Here is a 17,299-nt window from a genome sequence, read left to right as displayed (position 1 = left end):
CTGGCATAGGCCACTCTTCTTTGGTCCTTAGGCACCAAAGACTTGACCAGAGATTGACTAATCCTAGATTTTCACAAGTTCTAAGACAGATCTGTGTGTGCTTCTCTGCAGGTAGATGCAACCTCCAGTAACCCTAGCACACCTCTAGTCTTGCTGGTGTTAGTATGTGGGAGATACAAAGGGAATGTAGTTGAGCCAAGTGTAACTTCCTGCTCTGTCAGTAAAATTAACTCTTCACATTAAAGCACTTGCATTTCCTGTTTCAAATCTCTATCTCACTACCTCCTGGGTTTTTTTATAGGCATCTGAAAATATCAGTTCTAAGGTTTTTGCAAAATGATCATTTGTTTATCCTTTCTCTATAGATTGGACTCTAAGTGATGCCTATAGATGATGCTAGCCTGTTTTTAAAAAACACCTGTGAAATGGATGTTCATTAGTGACTGATGGTGTTTAGTTGATATATTTAATTTCTGAGCATTTCAGCGAATAAAACAGATGTATCTTGTTCCAGTATTTGGGCTAGCTATTTCCTTAACAAAACTTCCTGACCTTTTTTCCTCCATCCAAGATAGTGAAGCTGACCTTTGAGGGCAAATGATACAGTCTTTATCAAACCTACTGTTGTTATTGATTGAAAACTTTTCCCCTGAGAACTTGGCACGAGCATCAGGATATGTACCTCTTTTGGTGCAGCTGATACATGTGTGTAAAGGAGCTGTGCACGTATGCTGACAGATAAATTACATTCAAGTGGTCTATTCTCCTTTTCTGGACGGTTTTCCCATGGGATGCCTGTCATGGACCCAATGTCTTTTGGTAGCTGTTTAGGTGTCAGCAAAACCCTATGCTTAGCACGTGTGTGACAGTGCTTCAAAGCTTTAAGTGAATACAAAAATGGATGGGCGTCAGGATGAGGTCAAAATGAAAAGAAATAAAATGCATACACAAAACAAGTTAGATCTGATTTTATTGGTTTGAGGCTGGAAAGTGGATAAATACCCTTTTCACCATTCTTTCAGTTCTTACTTAGTACTTATGTGATAATTGTTCATGCTTTCCTTATTGATCAAGACTATGGGAAAAGATAGCAGAATCCTTGAGTGGCCTTTGGTATGTACTGTACCCAGCCCTTGTCACCCTCCATTGTCAAGTAGATTTTTTTTATTTAACTTTAAATCTTACTAAAAGTTGATGTCAGCATTGCCCCCATTACACTGAGTTTTTATGTTCATCAGGTTTGTGTCAGCTTTATTTTTTTCCAATTCTTTTGATAACAGTTCTAAGATAACAGCCAAGAGTTGTGCATTTTTCTTTTAGTTTTGATTTATATTTTTTTAGTGGATACTTCCTGTTTCATTTGAACTTGTGTTGTAGTCCTAGCTGTCTTTTTTGAGAATGTGGTTTTACCCCTTCAGTAGTCAACAGTCTTAAGTGATTGATTTGTTAGGGATGAAGTGCTTGATTTAAAAAAAAAACAAAACCAAAAACCAAGCAAGATTTGTTTCCTTTTAGGTACATGTTTATTGGGGATTTTAAGAGCACAAATAGTAGGGTATGTGTTTTTGATAGAGTTGAAATTCTCTGTTTAGCTGTTCTAAAACAAATGGTGAATAATCTTTGAAGCAATCCATCCAGGGCAGGGTGGGAGGAGATTTCAGTCATTAAAAAAAAAGCCTATCCTGCTCGTAAAATGAAGAGTTGTTTATGAGATGATCGTGCAGTGTGAAAGTTTTCAGCTAGCAAAAATCATCAGAATTTAGAAATACTAAAATAGAGTAAGTAACTTCCTGTGTTTACCAGATTCAATACCTGGCTGATAAAATCAAAATATTAAAAGAGAATTCAGTAAGTGCCTGAACCACAAAGATCCCCTTTATAGTTTGAAGTACTGTTTTACTGTATAACTGAGCTTTTGAGCCTAGTACAGTCAATAAAATACTGCGATTTTAAAAAACATAACATATTTCTCCACTTCGCTCAGTTTATTAAAGGTGGTGTAAAATAATTTTAGAAATATTGGGAATAACTATTTCATGTTCTTTTTAAATTGTGTTCCTCCTTATAAATGACAGTATCTCAAGGGAAGAAAAATCTGGTTTTTTCCAGATGATTACTACATTGTCCGTTATTTATAATCAGTTGGAATCCTGCTGAAGCTACATGTGGTGAATGATATAGCACACTAGTATTACAGAGCTATTGCCAAAAGCTAGAATTGAATCTGTACTATTAAGTGTGAATTGGGTCATGAAAATATTTGAATAGTACTGGAGCACTAATTTCTGTTTTGTTTTGTTCATATTAATTTATTGTTCAAGAATCTTCAGGACCAGAAATTATTTTATTATGTTATTTACCAAAATAGAGACAATGATTACTTTTTAATTAATGCTTCTTCAGTTTATAGTATATCAGAAAGTTGTTACAGAATCACAGAATCATATAGGTTGGAAAAGACCTTTAAGATCATCAAGTCCAACCGTAAACCTAACACTACCAAGTCCACCACTACACCATGTCCCTAAGCACCACATCTACATGTCTTTTAAATACCTCCAGGGATGGTGACTCAAACACTTCCCTGGGCAGCCTGTTCCAATGCTGGACAACTCTTTCAGTGAAGTAAAATTTCCTAATATCCAATCTAAACCTCCCCTGGTGCAACTTGAGGCCATTTCCTCTCGTTCTATCACTTGTTACCTGGGAGAAGAGACTGGCACCCACCTCTCTACAACCTCCTTTCAGGTAGGTGTTGATATGGGGAGGCTGACTGATAGTAAATGGACAGTACAAAGAGACTTGGGAAATTAAAGCCAGATTTCCTGTCACAAGAAGATAAATCCATGAGGGATACTGTGCATGCTGACATCCTGCAGAAGTTTCAACAGTAGTGCATTGGCTTTTTACTAAGCCTGACATTTTCAGCCTCTCAATTTTGAAAGACTTTGAGAGACAACAGGGATGCAGGTTTTGTGAATGACAGTAGTCTGTAGTTTTCATCCATCTAATTTCAAAGGTGCTTGAAAAATATTTCATCTTTTGGTTTCTACTTTACTTGTCAGTCTGTGTGTGTAGTTAAAGGTGAGTTTTGCTTGCCTCTGGCATTAACACAGCAGCCTACCCACTGTTACACAAAATAGAAAAATTCTGATATTGCCAATTTTGCAACCTGTAGGTTTTGTTCTATTTCACATACCATAGCTAAAAAACTACCCAAGGCTTTATCATCCCCACTTCTGAAGCTAGTAGAGCTCTGTGTTTTCACTGAAGTTTAGGTTGTAATCCATTCTGAGTTGATTTTTGTTCACCTGCAAAGCATCCGTGCAGATTATTTCACGGCATATGAATATCTCTTACAGATTACAGTTTTAAATTTCCAGCTGTCCAATATATTCCCCTCTTCTTTCCCTTCTTTCCATCATAGGAAGGTATTCATAAACTAACATAGCATAGGAGGAGGTCATAACCACTCAATCATATCCACTTCAGCATAGCCACCTTCATTATCTTTTTATTAGGAAGCGCTGGATTATAATACTGAAGTCCAATTACAGGTGGGTCTGGATGACCTAAACCTTCAGTGGAAAAACAAAAATCTGCCATTCTGGATAGGGGTAGCATGACAGGGTATCTTTTGAAAGTGACAAACTAATTTGGTTGATGTTGCTAAGCCTTGTGACTCAGTTGAGTGTGACTCAGTTGAGTAACACTCATGATTTTACCACGAGTCTTATATTTCTTGATGTTCTTAAATCGTGAACTGTGAAAGAATCTCAGCTGATCTGAAAAAAAAAGAGGTTTTTCTAGCTATGATGCTTGAAGAAAAAAACTTGAAAACCTGGATCTTGGGATGCTGTGGAGGCTTGCAAAACTGGAAAAAAAAAACAACCAACCAAAAAAAAATAAGAATCCTAGTATTATTTTGAAAGCCTCATGATTTTTGAAGACAAGCTGGTAGGTCCTGGCAGTTTTCTACTTGGGCTTTACAAAACTATGAAGTGTAGTTCAGGAAGCAGTAAATAGTGGTGAAGTACTCTAATAAGGGCCGTGAGCTTTAATCAAAAATGAGATTGTGAACTTGCCTGTGAGTGGTCAACAGTAGAGTCAAAACAGCAGAGGCAAAGAGGACAGGGTGTCTTGACTGGGCTGAAGGGGGAAGCTCCCTCCATTGAAATGGAAAGGAGTCCTGCCTTGGTCAGCAGGAATGAGGTTTGGTTTGCCTGAGCAAGCCCAATTAATCATTTCAGATTGCAGAAGGTTGAAATGGGAGCACTTGATGCTGGGCCTCATCCATTTTTGCCTCCAGCATGTGGCGTCTCCAACACCACGGGATCCACTTGTGACTCCGATGTGGACCGTGGTCAGTTGGGGAAGGTATTCTGGGCCTTTGAGTAATTTTAGATGACACTGGGATTTCTGTTGTGTTCTGGCTTTGCTGGAAGAGTTGGCCAGCAGCACGTTGTCCTTCCTATAGCTGCTTCTTGGTGTTGCTCCTTCTAGGTGGTGACACATTGTCATGAATTAGATTTGAATCTGTTACCCGCAGAAGCTGTGATGGAAATTCAGTCCCTTTGAGTTCCACTGAGCATGCCGAGCAAGAGCACCTTGGAGCCAGCTCATCAGTAACAAGCGTGTGGGTTACAGTCCAGCAGAACTGGCCTGTTTTACAAATTAAAATCCAGTTACAGCTATAAACAACCTTTATTTCATACTGCAATTGACTTATAAAGTGCCTGCGCAAAGTGCAGTGGAAAAGACGAGCTTGCTGGAGACATTAAAATAAAATGTGAAACTACTGAAGGGGGCCTAAAGTAAAGGGCAGGAGGGCAAACTGAAACACAGTATGACAAATCCTTGGCAATGGTGAAACCATGAGTTCTTGCACTAGCTGCAGCCTAATAGATAGTCAACCACAATAGGTACAAAAGGGTTAAACCTTAATGTGAAGAAAGACAAGTGCATACAGAGGAATAAATTATTTAGTCTACCACTCACCACATTCAAATCCAATATTATTGGCTCCCAGGGTGAATTTGTGAATATTGCATTGGAAGAATAGAAACTACTGTAAGGTAGTTATGTTACTTAAGGGAACACCAGTGCCGTGATGTATTATAAAAAGTTTTAAAACCAGGCTTAGCTACTTAATATCTCTCATTTTGTAAGTATCCAATATAAACATATGGGTTGGATGTGATAGGATTTTCTACTTAAACAGAGAATAACTGTGCCAGTGTGTTCTGAGCACATCACAGTGTACAAAACCCTGGGCTCAGGAGTCAAAACAGCAGTTTTAAACCTTACAGTTCCAAGATACATATACATATAATGTGAAGCTGCTCTGGAGTTAAAATCTGGCTTGCACAAATTCTGCAGCTTAAGGGTTTTTTGATATTACATGGAAAAGCTTCCCGTGGAAAACTGGGTAGTTAAAGTGACACCAAAATTCTTAACCTACCTGAATTCATGCTAGTTCCCTCAATGAATACCAGCATCAGTGAACCATGTCCTGTTATCATTTATTTCCTTTATCTTGTTATGAGATAGGTGCATACCAGTAAGACGACTTCCACAATGTGGTGAACTTATAAGTAAGAGATGAAAATACTGCTTTTCACAAGAAAACTAATGAGGGTCCTGTTCTTTTTCTGTTGTAATCTGCATACACTCATGTAGGGTAAAGAAGAAAAAGAGTGATGGCTTTATGTTCTGCACCCCTCTCTACACCAGCAACAGTCCCATATGCTTTGATTCTTCTAAATGCCATCCTGAGATCTATTAAAAAGTGATGTCTGCAAGATATGAAGGATAACTGTTCAGTTCTCTTTAGGGTGACAAGATACAGCACTGTATCTTATTTTGGTCCCAGAAGAGGTGAACAAGTTGCAAACTGCAGCGGAAAGCAAGAAGAATGAAGAGGAGGTTGCAAAGCATGCTGTGTTAAGAAAGGGCAAAAGGAAAAGATTTGGTTAATCTAGCAGGTGTTGGTTGTACCCCCACCCCAAGCAATTATCTGTTTGGTAGGGTGATTCTCTCTCACCTGCTTCATCCTTGAGAGGAGCTGGAGCTGCCATTGCTTGTGTACAGCGAGTGTTGTTGAGTGATGAGATCCAGGAGTCCTGCTCACACCTCCAGAGGCTGCCTAACATCAGTGACCACCTGAAACTGCTAAGTGAACAGAGCATCTGCTCTTTACCAACCTGTTTCACTCTTCGTATACATGTGCTGGATTTGAACGTTGCTGTAACTTCACATACCTGAAATAAACCTGGTTCTGCACTCTCTTTGGCAGGGAATCTTGTGCAGCAGATTGCAGAAGTAGAGGTTTTGCTCAGCTGCAAGCTGCTGTTGTAGGAAGGTAAATCAGGTGTAAGGCATAAAAGGAGCAAAACGAAATGTGTTGACAAGATGCAGCCAAAACTTTGAAAACTTGATCTTTGACCTTTTCTTTGTAATTTTCCCAAGTTGCATTAGTACTATCATAGTTTCAATTTGCTGTATGTATAGCCATAGTATCTTGTAATAGGACCTGATCGGAGACTTAACATGGAGACTTTACTATGCTTAGGAGTGAACTCTTTCTAGATTTGTAAGGATGCACTAATTCTTCACAGAAAAATTGTTGGAAGTTTTGATATTGGTTATACAGATCTGTTTTGTGGGACACATCAGGAACCGTTAGCTTTGGCGGACACTTCATAGTAATGCTTTTCTTTGGTCTTAATAAGTTTGAGGACTATGTCTACAACCAGTCTCCTTTTGCTGCTTGTGCTCCATGCTTATGTTTTCAATTTATTTTGGTACTTAGGGATGTTGAATCATTAGAGAACACATTTTAACTTATTCTTCCAAATATGTCAGCTGCCAAACAGATGAAATGCATTGTTTGGGGCAGGGCAGGGGGGAAGTAATTCCTCTTTCAATTAAATTAGTTGCTTGATGACAATGCAACAGCATAATCTTCTCTATCTTCTTCTGCTGTATTTTCAGTGCTCCACTGCAGCTATATCGCTTTCAAACTTTGAAAGCAAACAAACTTCACCCTTGCCTTTCTTGTGATTTCTAGTGTATTTTCAGTGACCCACAGAGAAGATCATGCTGTCTGGTCTGCATTAGAGTTGGTTAATTCCAAAAGCTTGTCTCTGTCCAGTGTCACTGCACTTTACAGGTGGATCTTGACATGATTGGATCTGTGTGGTTTAGCTGGGGAAGAAGGAGGCTAACTAGTAATTTATTTTGTTTTCTCTCTTTTTCATCTTTCAGTCATGTTTTCTGCTGACATATCTTTTTGTTAGCAATTCTTCACTGTAATTGCTTTAAAAGTGAGTAAGAGTAAGTTGATATTTGTTTGGAATGAGATTTTGTGCAGCAGTTCCTGAAGTTAGGTTTGGAATATGTTATCTCTTAGTGGCCTTAGAGTTTGTCCTTAAATAGGCCATGGCAGGCTTGTGACAAACCTCAATTAAATGAGGCATCCAGTGGATCTAAGAAGATCTCAAAGCTGGTGACTGAATTATCTGATCTGTCTTTATGAAACCCACAATGTGAGAACGGGTATTCTCTGGAAATGGTAGAAGATGAGCTAAAAATGAAATGCATGGTGGGTAACAAAATTCTGGAATTTGTTGGTATAGCAGGTCATGTAAGAAACTCATCAGGCAACAGGCAAGGATGTGCCTTCTAACATCCCATATGCAATCTTTGGGGGCATGGGAGGAGGAGGAGAGATACTGGAGAGAAATGGACTGCTGACAGCACTCAGATTTGCAGGTGCCTAACGAGCATCTTCCACCACTCATGAGCTAAATGGGCCATTGCTTTGACCCAGTAAACTGTTTTTTAAATTCTTATAATTCTGTCTCAGTTGGACAGGAAAAAAAAATGCAGAGGTTACACTGGGAAGATGTGATGCTATATAGAGATGTGTGACGTCAGCAAATGTTTCACTGCTTTCACGGTCTTAGCAGTTTTGTCTGTGTTGGTTGGCCTCATTCACTTGATAAAGACAGAGCACTCTCTGACCACAGGTTGGTTAGTGTCTGCTCAGAAAGCAGAAGCCGGTTCTGGCACCCACTTCTGGCCCCTCTCATGAGTAAGGACAGGGGTCACTTACTTGCAGAAGTTTGCTTTTTGGGAACACGTATCTCTGACATGAGTTATTTGTCTGGGCAAATTGTACCTGGGCTGGGAAATTTTTGGCAGATGGGCAAAATTATACTGGATTTGGCTCAGTAAAAGTGGAATGAGTTAGTCCTTTGGGTGGACCCCTAAATTGTTGACACCACAAGTAATTATCCACCATAATTTTTTTTAAATAGTGCAAAGGTTTACCTGGAAACAAAGCCATCACTGAAGATGGAAGCCTGGGCTTTTGTCAGGCTATCTGAGAAACGGCTCCCCTCCCGAGACTGGCAGACCTACCCTGCAGAGCTGCTTGACAGTCGTTGTCCGTAATGCAAATTCATTTTGGGATAAACTTGCTTTTTCTTCTTGATTTCATTCGCAATGGTTCTTGACATCATCTTTAACTGTGGAACAAAAGAAAAAAAACTCAGTTTGAACTGACAAGTAAATTGTTATATAACTTTCCAAACCCTTGGAGAGAGCTGTTGTAATTATACTGTGGGTTTTACTTTTTTATAGCTGTAAGTACTAATTCATATAACTCCAAAGTGAATTACATGTTTGAATTGTTTATATTACCTCTGGGCTTTGATGCAGTGCTCAATAAAGTCACTCTGTAATTATTTTGAAGTTGTATATATTGTTACGTGAATATCATGTTGCCAGAGCAATCACCTCAGCAGTTAGTCAGTCTACATTGTAAAATAAAATGTAATCCAATTAGCGTTTTGTAAACCTCCAACTGCTGTTTTCCATCTTGTTTCTGCTAATACAGTAGGAGCCTTCTTTTCAAGTGCCTCCTCTGCCACCATCTCTTATATTGTCTGAGGCTGTTGTGAGTATCGTGAGGGGGAAAACAAAGAAGTTCCTCTCTGAAAAAGTTTTCAGTTTCTTGCATTTCTGGATCTGCCTGATACAAACCCAGGTTTCTGGAAGAAGTATTTCTTCTTCTAATAAATTACGTAGACGTTTTCTGAAATGCAGAAAGCAGATTTGCAGCGTCCTAAGGGAACTGGTCCCAATAAACAGATGCTTGCTTATGTACCAAAAGCCTGTGTGCCGGATGGCTTTGTGTGCTGGGCACACCCTCTGGTGCATTTAGGTTCATAAGTGGAATGGTGACGTAAACAGACGAAACATGAGCAAAGCTTCAGCGGCACATCCCTAAAGCCAGCCCCATTCAGCAGTGCTGCAAGTGAAGTTTTGATTACTGTTAATGACTGTGTTTTTCTGAAGTGAGCTTTGAGCTGTAACATTTATCTTGAATCTTGTCTGATTTTACCTAAGTGCAGTCAGATGGTTACTGAATCAAGGCATTGATATATTGGCCTCCTTTAAGCTAAACAGTTGTCTGAAAATAATAGCCCTTTTTTTCAGTTTTCACTATCTGCAGTGAGTATTTGCTTATGGTTTCTTCTTGGGGGTTGCCATGGTTATCATCTGTGTGCAGAAGAGAATTGTGCTACATAGGAAGGTGAGTTTCAGAAACAAAGGTGCGAACTGGCCAAACTTGGTAGTAACTGTTGGTTTTTTAGCTGGTAAAGTCGTTTGCACTTAGAATAGAGACTTTACAAAGGCCTACTTTATTTCATTTTTAAAGAACGATATTAATAAGATTCACCCAAAATTACTGGCTAATCAAGTCAGGGATTTAATTAGAACTTGAATGTAATCTGGGTGCAGCAAAATTCCACTTGAAATGAATGAAGTACCAGTGAAGAAAAAATTTTGCTCGCTATATTGCAGACTGCAACTCTGCTATGAAAATCAAAGCAGTTAATAATTATGAAGCATTTTTAAACATTTCCATAGCCCTACAAACTCTCATCATTTATCACATTTCCAGGATGCTGGGCAAACACATGCTGTATGTGTTGTTGCTCCTTCACTGGCATTTGTCAGTGTCTACTTAGCATTTCTCTTGAAGACTTTCACATACTTGCACAGCAAAGTATGCCAAAAGCATATGTCTGAGCAGAGGAGAAACTTCCATTCCACAAGTTCAGTGTTGTTGTGTGGATAGTGCTGCAGGGCCGTGGCAAATACTGATGCTGGTTTTTGTTATGCAAATAAATGAATCAAAAAGGGGACAATCCAAAATATGGCTCCTGTGTGTTCTTGCATAAGGAAAACTTTGATGATTGTGTCCCTGGTGTTATAATCAACATAATAAAATGTGTTCAAATGTTAACCTTTCAGACATCATTAGCAGTTGTTTTGGAAAAGATTAGCTACAGCTGTAGCAGAGAGATGTTAAATTCATCACCTTTGGAGTTCTCTCATCACTGAGGCTGAGATTTTGGATTTCATAGGAAGCAAGGCTTCTGAAGGAAAGATTGATAAGGAATAAGGGGGATAGATTTCTCATAGAAAATCTATAAAAACGTTACAAAATAGTAAGACTCGGTGTGTTATGTGGGTTTTCTATGAGCATTGGGAGGCCTATGTTTACTTGCTGAATCAGCAGATATGATGCTCTGGAACTTGGAAAGCTTAGCCTAGGCCATGATCACCAAATACCTACCCCTTCCCCAGGTAATTTGGAGAATGACAGCTTCCATGTTTCTGTTGCAATGAAGGATATCCTAAACATCGCAACCAGTAACAATAGTAATGTTCTTGTGGTCATGAAGTGTAACGATGATAGCAAAGTGCCAGTAAGTTCCCATTATATACAAGAGAATCCAGATTTTTCCTTCTATATTTCTTTTTTATTCTAGTTTGCAGTCCTCTTTGAAAGTAGTCTGAAGGGTTGCCTGAGGAATCATTTTGCTTCCCTGATGAAGATCTATTAGCTGTTCAAATACCATGAGAAGTGCCAGAATCCCATATGCCTCCTCTGACTGCTTTTATGTTAGAAATCCTTCTGCTGGGAGAATGTAATTGCATCAACAGCAGAAGTAACTATCGGCTGAGACACATCATCGCTTTGGCACGTGAGCTGTTCCCTGCACTGAACACGTCACCTGGAACCCGGGTGCAGGCCCCATGTCGGGAAACATTTTGTACCATTGTCTTAATAGAAAAATGAGCTTTCCATAAGCGAGTGCCATATATGCACTGCTGTGGATGAAACTGTGAGCTCCTGACTATGTTAGCCAATTTAAAAGTCTTGAAAGCAGATGCCTCTTGGCCTATATTATCAGATGCTGCTGCTACATGCTCTACGCCAAATACTTGTCTAGTGTGATAGTGTGACTTCAGAATGCCTTTTACTGAAAGAATAGCCCATGGACACTGTCCAGGAACAAAACAAGGCTGCATCTGATATACTTCAAGACAGTGAATTACTACTCGCTTGTTCTGGTTTCCCGGGGAGGAGAGCATGGTGCAAGAGTTTGCGTGGGCTGGAGACCATTCCCCATGGGCAGGTTGGATGTGGCTGTTCTGTTTTGAGGTTTAGTGAACATTACCTGTACGGAGGTTATCAGACTCTGCCAGTTGGCCTCCAGGCCACCTGTGGCCCCAGTGGTGTTTATTCCACAGGTAGATACCTAGCTAGTGGCATGATTTGTTCTCTGAGTCTCTTTGGAAGATTCATGTTTATATTTGAAATTTAAACAGTTGATTAATTTTAGCTCTATACAACTGGTGGTTCTTTGGGTTTTTTTTCTTTTTGAGCTGAAGCTTTGCAGTTTGAGCATTCCTCTTGCGTTATTTCAAATTCACTTTGAGTTGCTGAACTGTAGTGCAAATTCACTCCTTTTCATTCTTTGTATGGGAGGTGGTCAACTAAAGCTGACTATTTGCATTGAGATTCCAAGCAGCAAGCTTAAGCCCATCATCATCGTCACCAGAAGACATCAGCAGTGGCTTAGTGTTTCTGGAGTAGCTACCAATCTGCACTGTTACATTAAACTGGATCATGAGGGGGAAATCTCAGCTTGCCACCTCCTGAGCCATGTGTTTCTATTCTAAAGAACTTCTAGCTTGCTGGTGGAAGCGAATGCTTCTGACCTGGGCAGGGCCCTAGAAATTCTCCTGTATGTATCTGTTGGCTTACAGTCAAAACAGACTGTGATTCAGAGGTACACAGAAACAAAAACACCAATATACTGACTCAATTTTTTTCAATCCTTATTTAGGTACTTCCTTTCCCCAGCCAGGTGGTCTACAACAGAGTTGGAAAGTGTGGGAGTCGAACTGTGGTTTTGCTTTTGAGAATTTTATCAGAGAAACATGGATTCAACCTGGTTACATCTGACATCCATAACAAAACAAGACTGACCAAAAATGAACAGGTAAGTTACTCCTGCGCATCTTAGATCCTGTTTTCTTATTATGTTTGTGAAACTGAGAAACAAAGGCATATGCTAGCAGAAATCGTATCGGAAAGGTGTACTGCTACTTTGACCTGAGTAATCAGCCAGAAATCATCATCCTGTAAGTAGCTTCAGTTAATAGGAGAAATGGATGGTAGAGCCAAGAGCAACACGATGTGGAAGCTAACCAGAAAAACTAACTTCCAGTGAGCCAGCTCTTGAATTTAGTCAGCATAGCAGTTAGTCCAGCAGAGAGGCAAGAAGGGTTAGTACAAGTGAAGTTAGGTACTAATAGCTTCTGGGACCTGTATTAATGTATCTGCAGGGCACAGCCACTTATATAAGCGGGCCAGCATATTCAGACCTAGCCTGGGTGTCTTTAAGCAGAGAAGGAGTAAATAATAGCCAACAGGTTTTTTTTTTTTGCTTGCTTTCTTAATTCACTTCTAGTAATCACTTGCTTCAAAAAGTTGTTTCCCAGGGCCATGCTAACCCACGTTGCTATAATCTGACACGTCCTTGATCCTATCTCAGCCTCTTGTTATTGCACAACCCTCACTAAAGCACGTAAAAATACCACATGAAACCTCTGTACCCGGACACCCCTTTTCATGTTCCCTTGAAGTTGTAGAGGGCATTATTTTTGCAGCTTTGATTCCACAAAAGATCCAGTTATTTAAATTCCCTTGTATTCAGGGTAACCATGTGCCCTCTGTGAGCATCACTGCCATCAGTAGGTATTGATGCAAGTAATACAAAATACCTCAGACTCCAAAGCATACGGATGTAGTCAGATGCTGTACACGTGACTGTTGCACACATTGCCCACAGCTGCTGTTCTGATCTGCTGATCAGGTGAGTGCTGTGATAACTGCCTGTGTCGCTCCTAGGAATAGCAGCCTGCCAACCACAAAAGGATGTTAGCGATGATCAAAATACAGATGTGGGCCTGACAGTGGCATTGTGCCGTGATTGGGGATGATTTATTTGTAGCCTGTTTATGAGCATAAGTTTGTTATTTTAGATACAGCAGTTCATTCCAAATGGAAATCTGGGAGCAGATACTGCTCCTGCAGGTCCCACCTTCCTCCCTTCCAAGGTGGCCATCGGGCTTCCACCGGCAGCCAGCTCACCTAACCCCACACGACACTCAAGTTCAGCCTGAGGTGGGGACCGGCTGGCCAAGGCTGCCACAGCAGCCCAAAGGCTTCTGTGCATGGCTGGGTGTGACACCCCAGCAAAGGGCTGTGGGGGAGGACAGTGCCCCCCCACCGCTCTTGCCTGTGGCCGAGGGAAGGGGCAGAGCCCTGGGCTGCAGCTACTGCAGCATCCCTCTGTGTATCCCACCAGCTGCACCGTGGAGCCTGGGGAGTTCACAAAATGGTCCCATCAGGTCAGAGTCAAACTATCCTGTGCCTCCCTGGTTACATTTTCTTCTTAACTGTTGGGTATGGAATAGGGGATTTCTGTGGGTATGACTGCTTTTGTGTTTCGGGTTCTTTGGGTTTTGTTTTGACTGTGTCCTTCATTGAGTTTCATTGCTGATTGGGAGACACATCATAAAACCTAAAAACCTTTCAGGTGTTAATAATCACCAGCTTTCACCCTCATCATCTACTTCGTTTCAGTTCTGTTCTGCCTTTCTCTGGTAGGTGGATTGTCATTTATTAAACATGATACAAGCTCACTTCTCAGAAGTCTTCTGTGCTTTAGTCCAGCACATGGAGATTCCAGAGAGGCCCAGACTTGTTTTTGATGCAACCAATACACAGACAGAGGATAAATATCTGCATTGCTTTTTGCGCTCCAGAAGCTGTTAGGTTACTAGACGGCAAATGTGCTGGAACACAGGTGGTGTTGGATGTATTGCTACAGAGCTGATTATTTACTCTATAGATTGCCCTACTATAACTTGAGTGTCTTTATTTTAATTTATGGCTTATTTACATAGTTACAATAGGTTCATAATTTATTGAGTACTTTTGCTGAAAAGTGCCTTCGATCACCAGGAAACGTGCCTGGAGACAGTAACTGTTCTGTTAATCCGGGTATTTTTAGTTGTCTTCTCATTTTTTATGAGCAGAATATGAAAAAATAAATTATTTCTCCTACCTTTAATGTGGTGTACACAAGAGGAAGTTCAGAGAATGGATGGTCTCAGGCTCCAGGCATTGGAACAAGAGAAAAGAGAGCTGGGCTGGGCTGTAGGCTCCCAGCATGAGCTTGGGCTTTGTGCTCAAGATGATATGTCTCTCTTCTTTCTGTCATTTGCCTGTCCTGTGTTTGGTTGAAGCCCTGATCCAGCCAAGACTTTTCTGTAAATATTTAGCTTATGCAGTCTGCTGTTGTTAAATAAAGTTAAGCACGTAGGTGTTCTTAATGACTGCAGAGATTGCACATAACTGGAATCCAAATTCTCATTGCCTTTTCCAGTCTCCTTCCTACTAAGAAATTTTCCCGAATTGTGTGTGCCTGCTAGCAATTAGAAGTGCAGCCTTTGAACATCTATGGGTATAAGGGAGTGAGTTCTGGAAACAGATGAGTTAATCTGTGCCTTACCATTCGCTATAATATTTCCAAGTAAATTAAATACAGAAAATACTATGTAATATTCTTGTATACAAAGTCAATCTAATTGATGTGGCTTTAAAATGATACATGTACTGTTGCAAAGTGAATTCTTCCTCTTCCCTGACTTTTCCCCCCCTCCGTTTTTTTGCATTCAGAGAAGAAAGAATAAGTATGCTTATAGATATGCAAATACTGATGACATACGGGAGTAACTGATAGTTTATCAACATATCGTTTCCCTGTACCACCCATCCTTATGGCTGTGCAGACAGCTTTATATATAATTCCAGTTTAACACACTAAAAATCCATCACTAATTTTCCTTAAATGCTTTTAAAGACAGAAAATTGGTCATAGCAGCTTGGGGATTGTAAGAAATTCTTGAAACCATTCCAAATTTTTGAGAGCTGACAATGAAGATTTAGTCTCATTCCTGTGAGCTGTTTATGGAAATGAATACCGAGATGAAAGTGATATACCAAATACCTGTAGATACTTGTGCCTCCTGGACCCTACATACCTTCAGTAGAGACCAAAACCAGTAGAAGAAGGTAAACAACTCACAAGAAAGACAGATACAGAGAAATTCTTGTCCTATTTGTATCAATGTTAGTGGAGACCATAGTGTCATCCAGCTGACCTCACTTGGAAAATCCCAGTTGCCTCACCGTTTTTACACATTTTGACCTTGAATTTTCTCCCAGTGAAATACAGCAGTTTAAAAAAGTAGTAACATTTCAGCTGTTGTCTGGGCAGGATTATTATCTGGTTATTTTCTTGTTCGTAGTAGAATTTACCTATTAGAAATCTCGAACCAAACGGGACTGCTCTGAGCAGGCAGTGCAGGCAGCTGGCTGTTTCCAGAAGAGGGAAAGAAGGTGTCCTCTCTCACAAGTCTGAGTGGCGTTCTGTGCAGGAACAATGCTGTGGCTGGAGCAAAGCCATCCTCCACGTTTCTTCCCTTTTGGGGAGGGCCCCATCCAGTCTCTCTCGGAGTCATTTCACTGTGCCATCTGCTGGATTGTTATTTACAATGCAGCAACAGCTGAGTACAAGTACACGGATGATGCTGAGCCATTATGGTTTGATTCCATCGGTATGGCCAACTGAGATCCTATAGTGGTGTAGTGTAGGACAGTAGACAAGGAAAAACCTTTCCCCTTGGAGCATAGCCTCTTGGTGTTCTTGCTCAGGTGGGCTTCAAGATTTAGAAATGGCTTATGATTTACAGGATTGCCTCTGTTTGCAGATCTGGCCTTGTTTAAAGGTCCTGTTTAAAAGTCAGTGCAGAAAATGAATTTTGGAGAAAAATTTAGAATAAAAGCTTAAGCAAGGAGTCACAGTGGTAGAAAGATGTTATGCTAGGGAGCAAATCAGCATTTAGGATAAAGGCTGTTACTTACAATTAATTGGTGTTGGGTGGGAGGTAGAATTGGTTTGGGTTTTTTATAGCCATGTAGTTTATCTTTAAATCCCAGATATTTCTGTCAATGGCAGGGCAGTGCCATGGGCTCCACTGGTGGATGTGAGCACGTCGGCACAGGGTGCCACCACCTGCCTCTCACCACACGCTTTTGTGTCCTGGCATTTCCCTCTCCCTGGATCCTTGTGTAGCAGCATTAACTCTCTGGTGCAATTCAGTTAATTTCAAAAGCAAATTACTATCTTTTTCAGTACTGTCTCAGTGAAACAGCTAAAAGTTAGCTCCTGCAGGAGAGCTTGGGGCACCAGCAAGAAAGAGGAGTAGCTCTTTATGAGCCCTTATCATAGTGGGCACATGCTCCTTTCAGTCTTCCCCCAGATATTTTTATAGCTTCTCCCTCCAAACATGGGTGTGTTCTGGTTCACCTGTCCCCTAATGGTGTTTGTCAGGGTAGCTTAGCTTCTGCTGCTTGTGCCTTTTCATCTCTTTTCAAACTTAGGTTGGTTTAAGACCATCTCCTAGATGGTCTGTGCGTGTACGTATCTCTCTCTCCTGCATCACCCATTCCATCCAAAGATACTTGCTTTCCTCAGCTCTCGTCCTCTACTCACTCTTCCTCTACACTAATCATCTTGAAAACAAACAAACAAACACCCCCCACCCCCCAAAAAAACCCCCAAAACACTGAAAAAACCCACAACACAAAACCCAAACAAAAACCCAACAAAACCCCACTAGACCCCTCACTCTTCTGGGAGATGTTGGAAGATATTATTTATTATTATTTATTATTATTTAACATAATCCTAAAAGAAAAGCTGATCACTAGGTATTCCTGACCAATATGTTTGGCTTGTTAGGCTGAAATCAGTTCAGCACAGTGGGATCAGAGAGAGAGAGGCCCACGGGAAATATG

At 40.5% G+C, this 17,299-nt stretch overlaps 1 protein-coding gene across 3 annotated transcripts in view; it reads left to right on the top strand.

Annotated features, from left to right (window-relative positions):
• UST (uronyl 2-sulfotransferase) overlaps positions 1-17,299 on the top strand; it is a 176,207-nt gene that overhangs the window by 69,456 nt on the left and 89,452 nt on the right. For all 3 annotated transcript variants that reach the window (XM_072856146.1, XM_072856145.1, XM_072856147.1), the window contains exon 3: positions 12,213-12,368. In XM_072856146.1, the coding sequence (XP_072712247.1) occupies positions 12,213-12,368 (156 nt within the window). The remainder of the gene's footprint in view (positions 1-12,212; positions 12,369-17,299) is intronic.

The sequence above is a fragment of the Ciconia boyciana genome, chromosome 3, assembly GCF_034638445.1.
Source record: "Ciconia boyciana chromosome 3, ASM3463844v1, whole genome shotgun sequence".
NCBI lineage: Eukaryota > Metazoa > Chordata > Aves > Ciconiiformes > Ciconiidae > Ciconia > Ciconia boyciana.
This window is presented reverse-complemented; position numbering and strand designations above follow the sequence as displayed.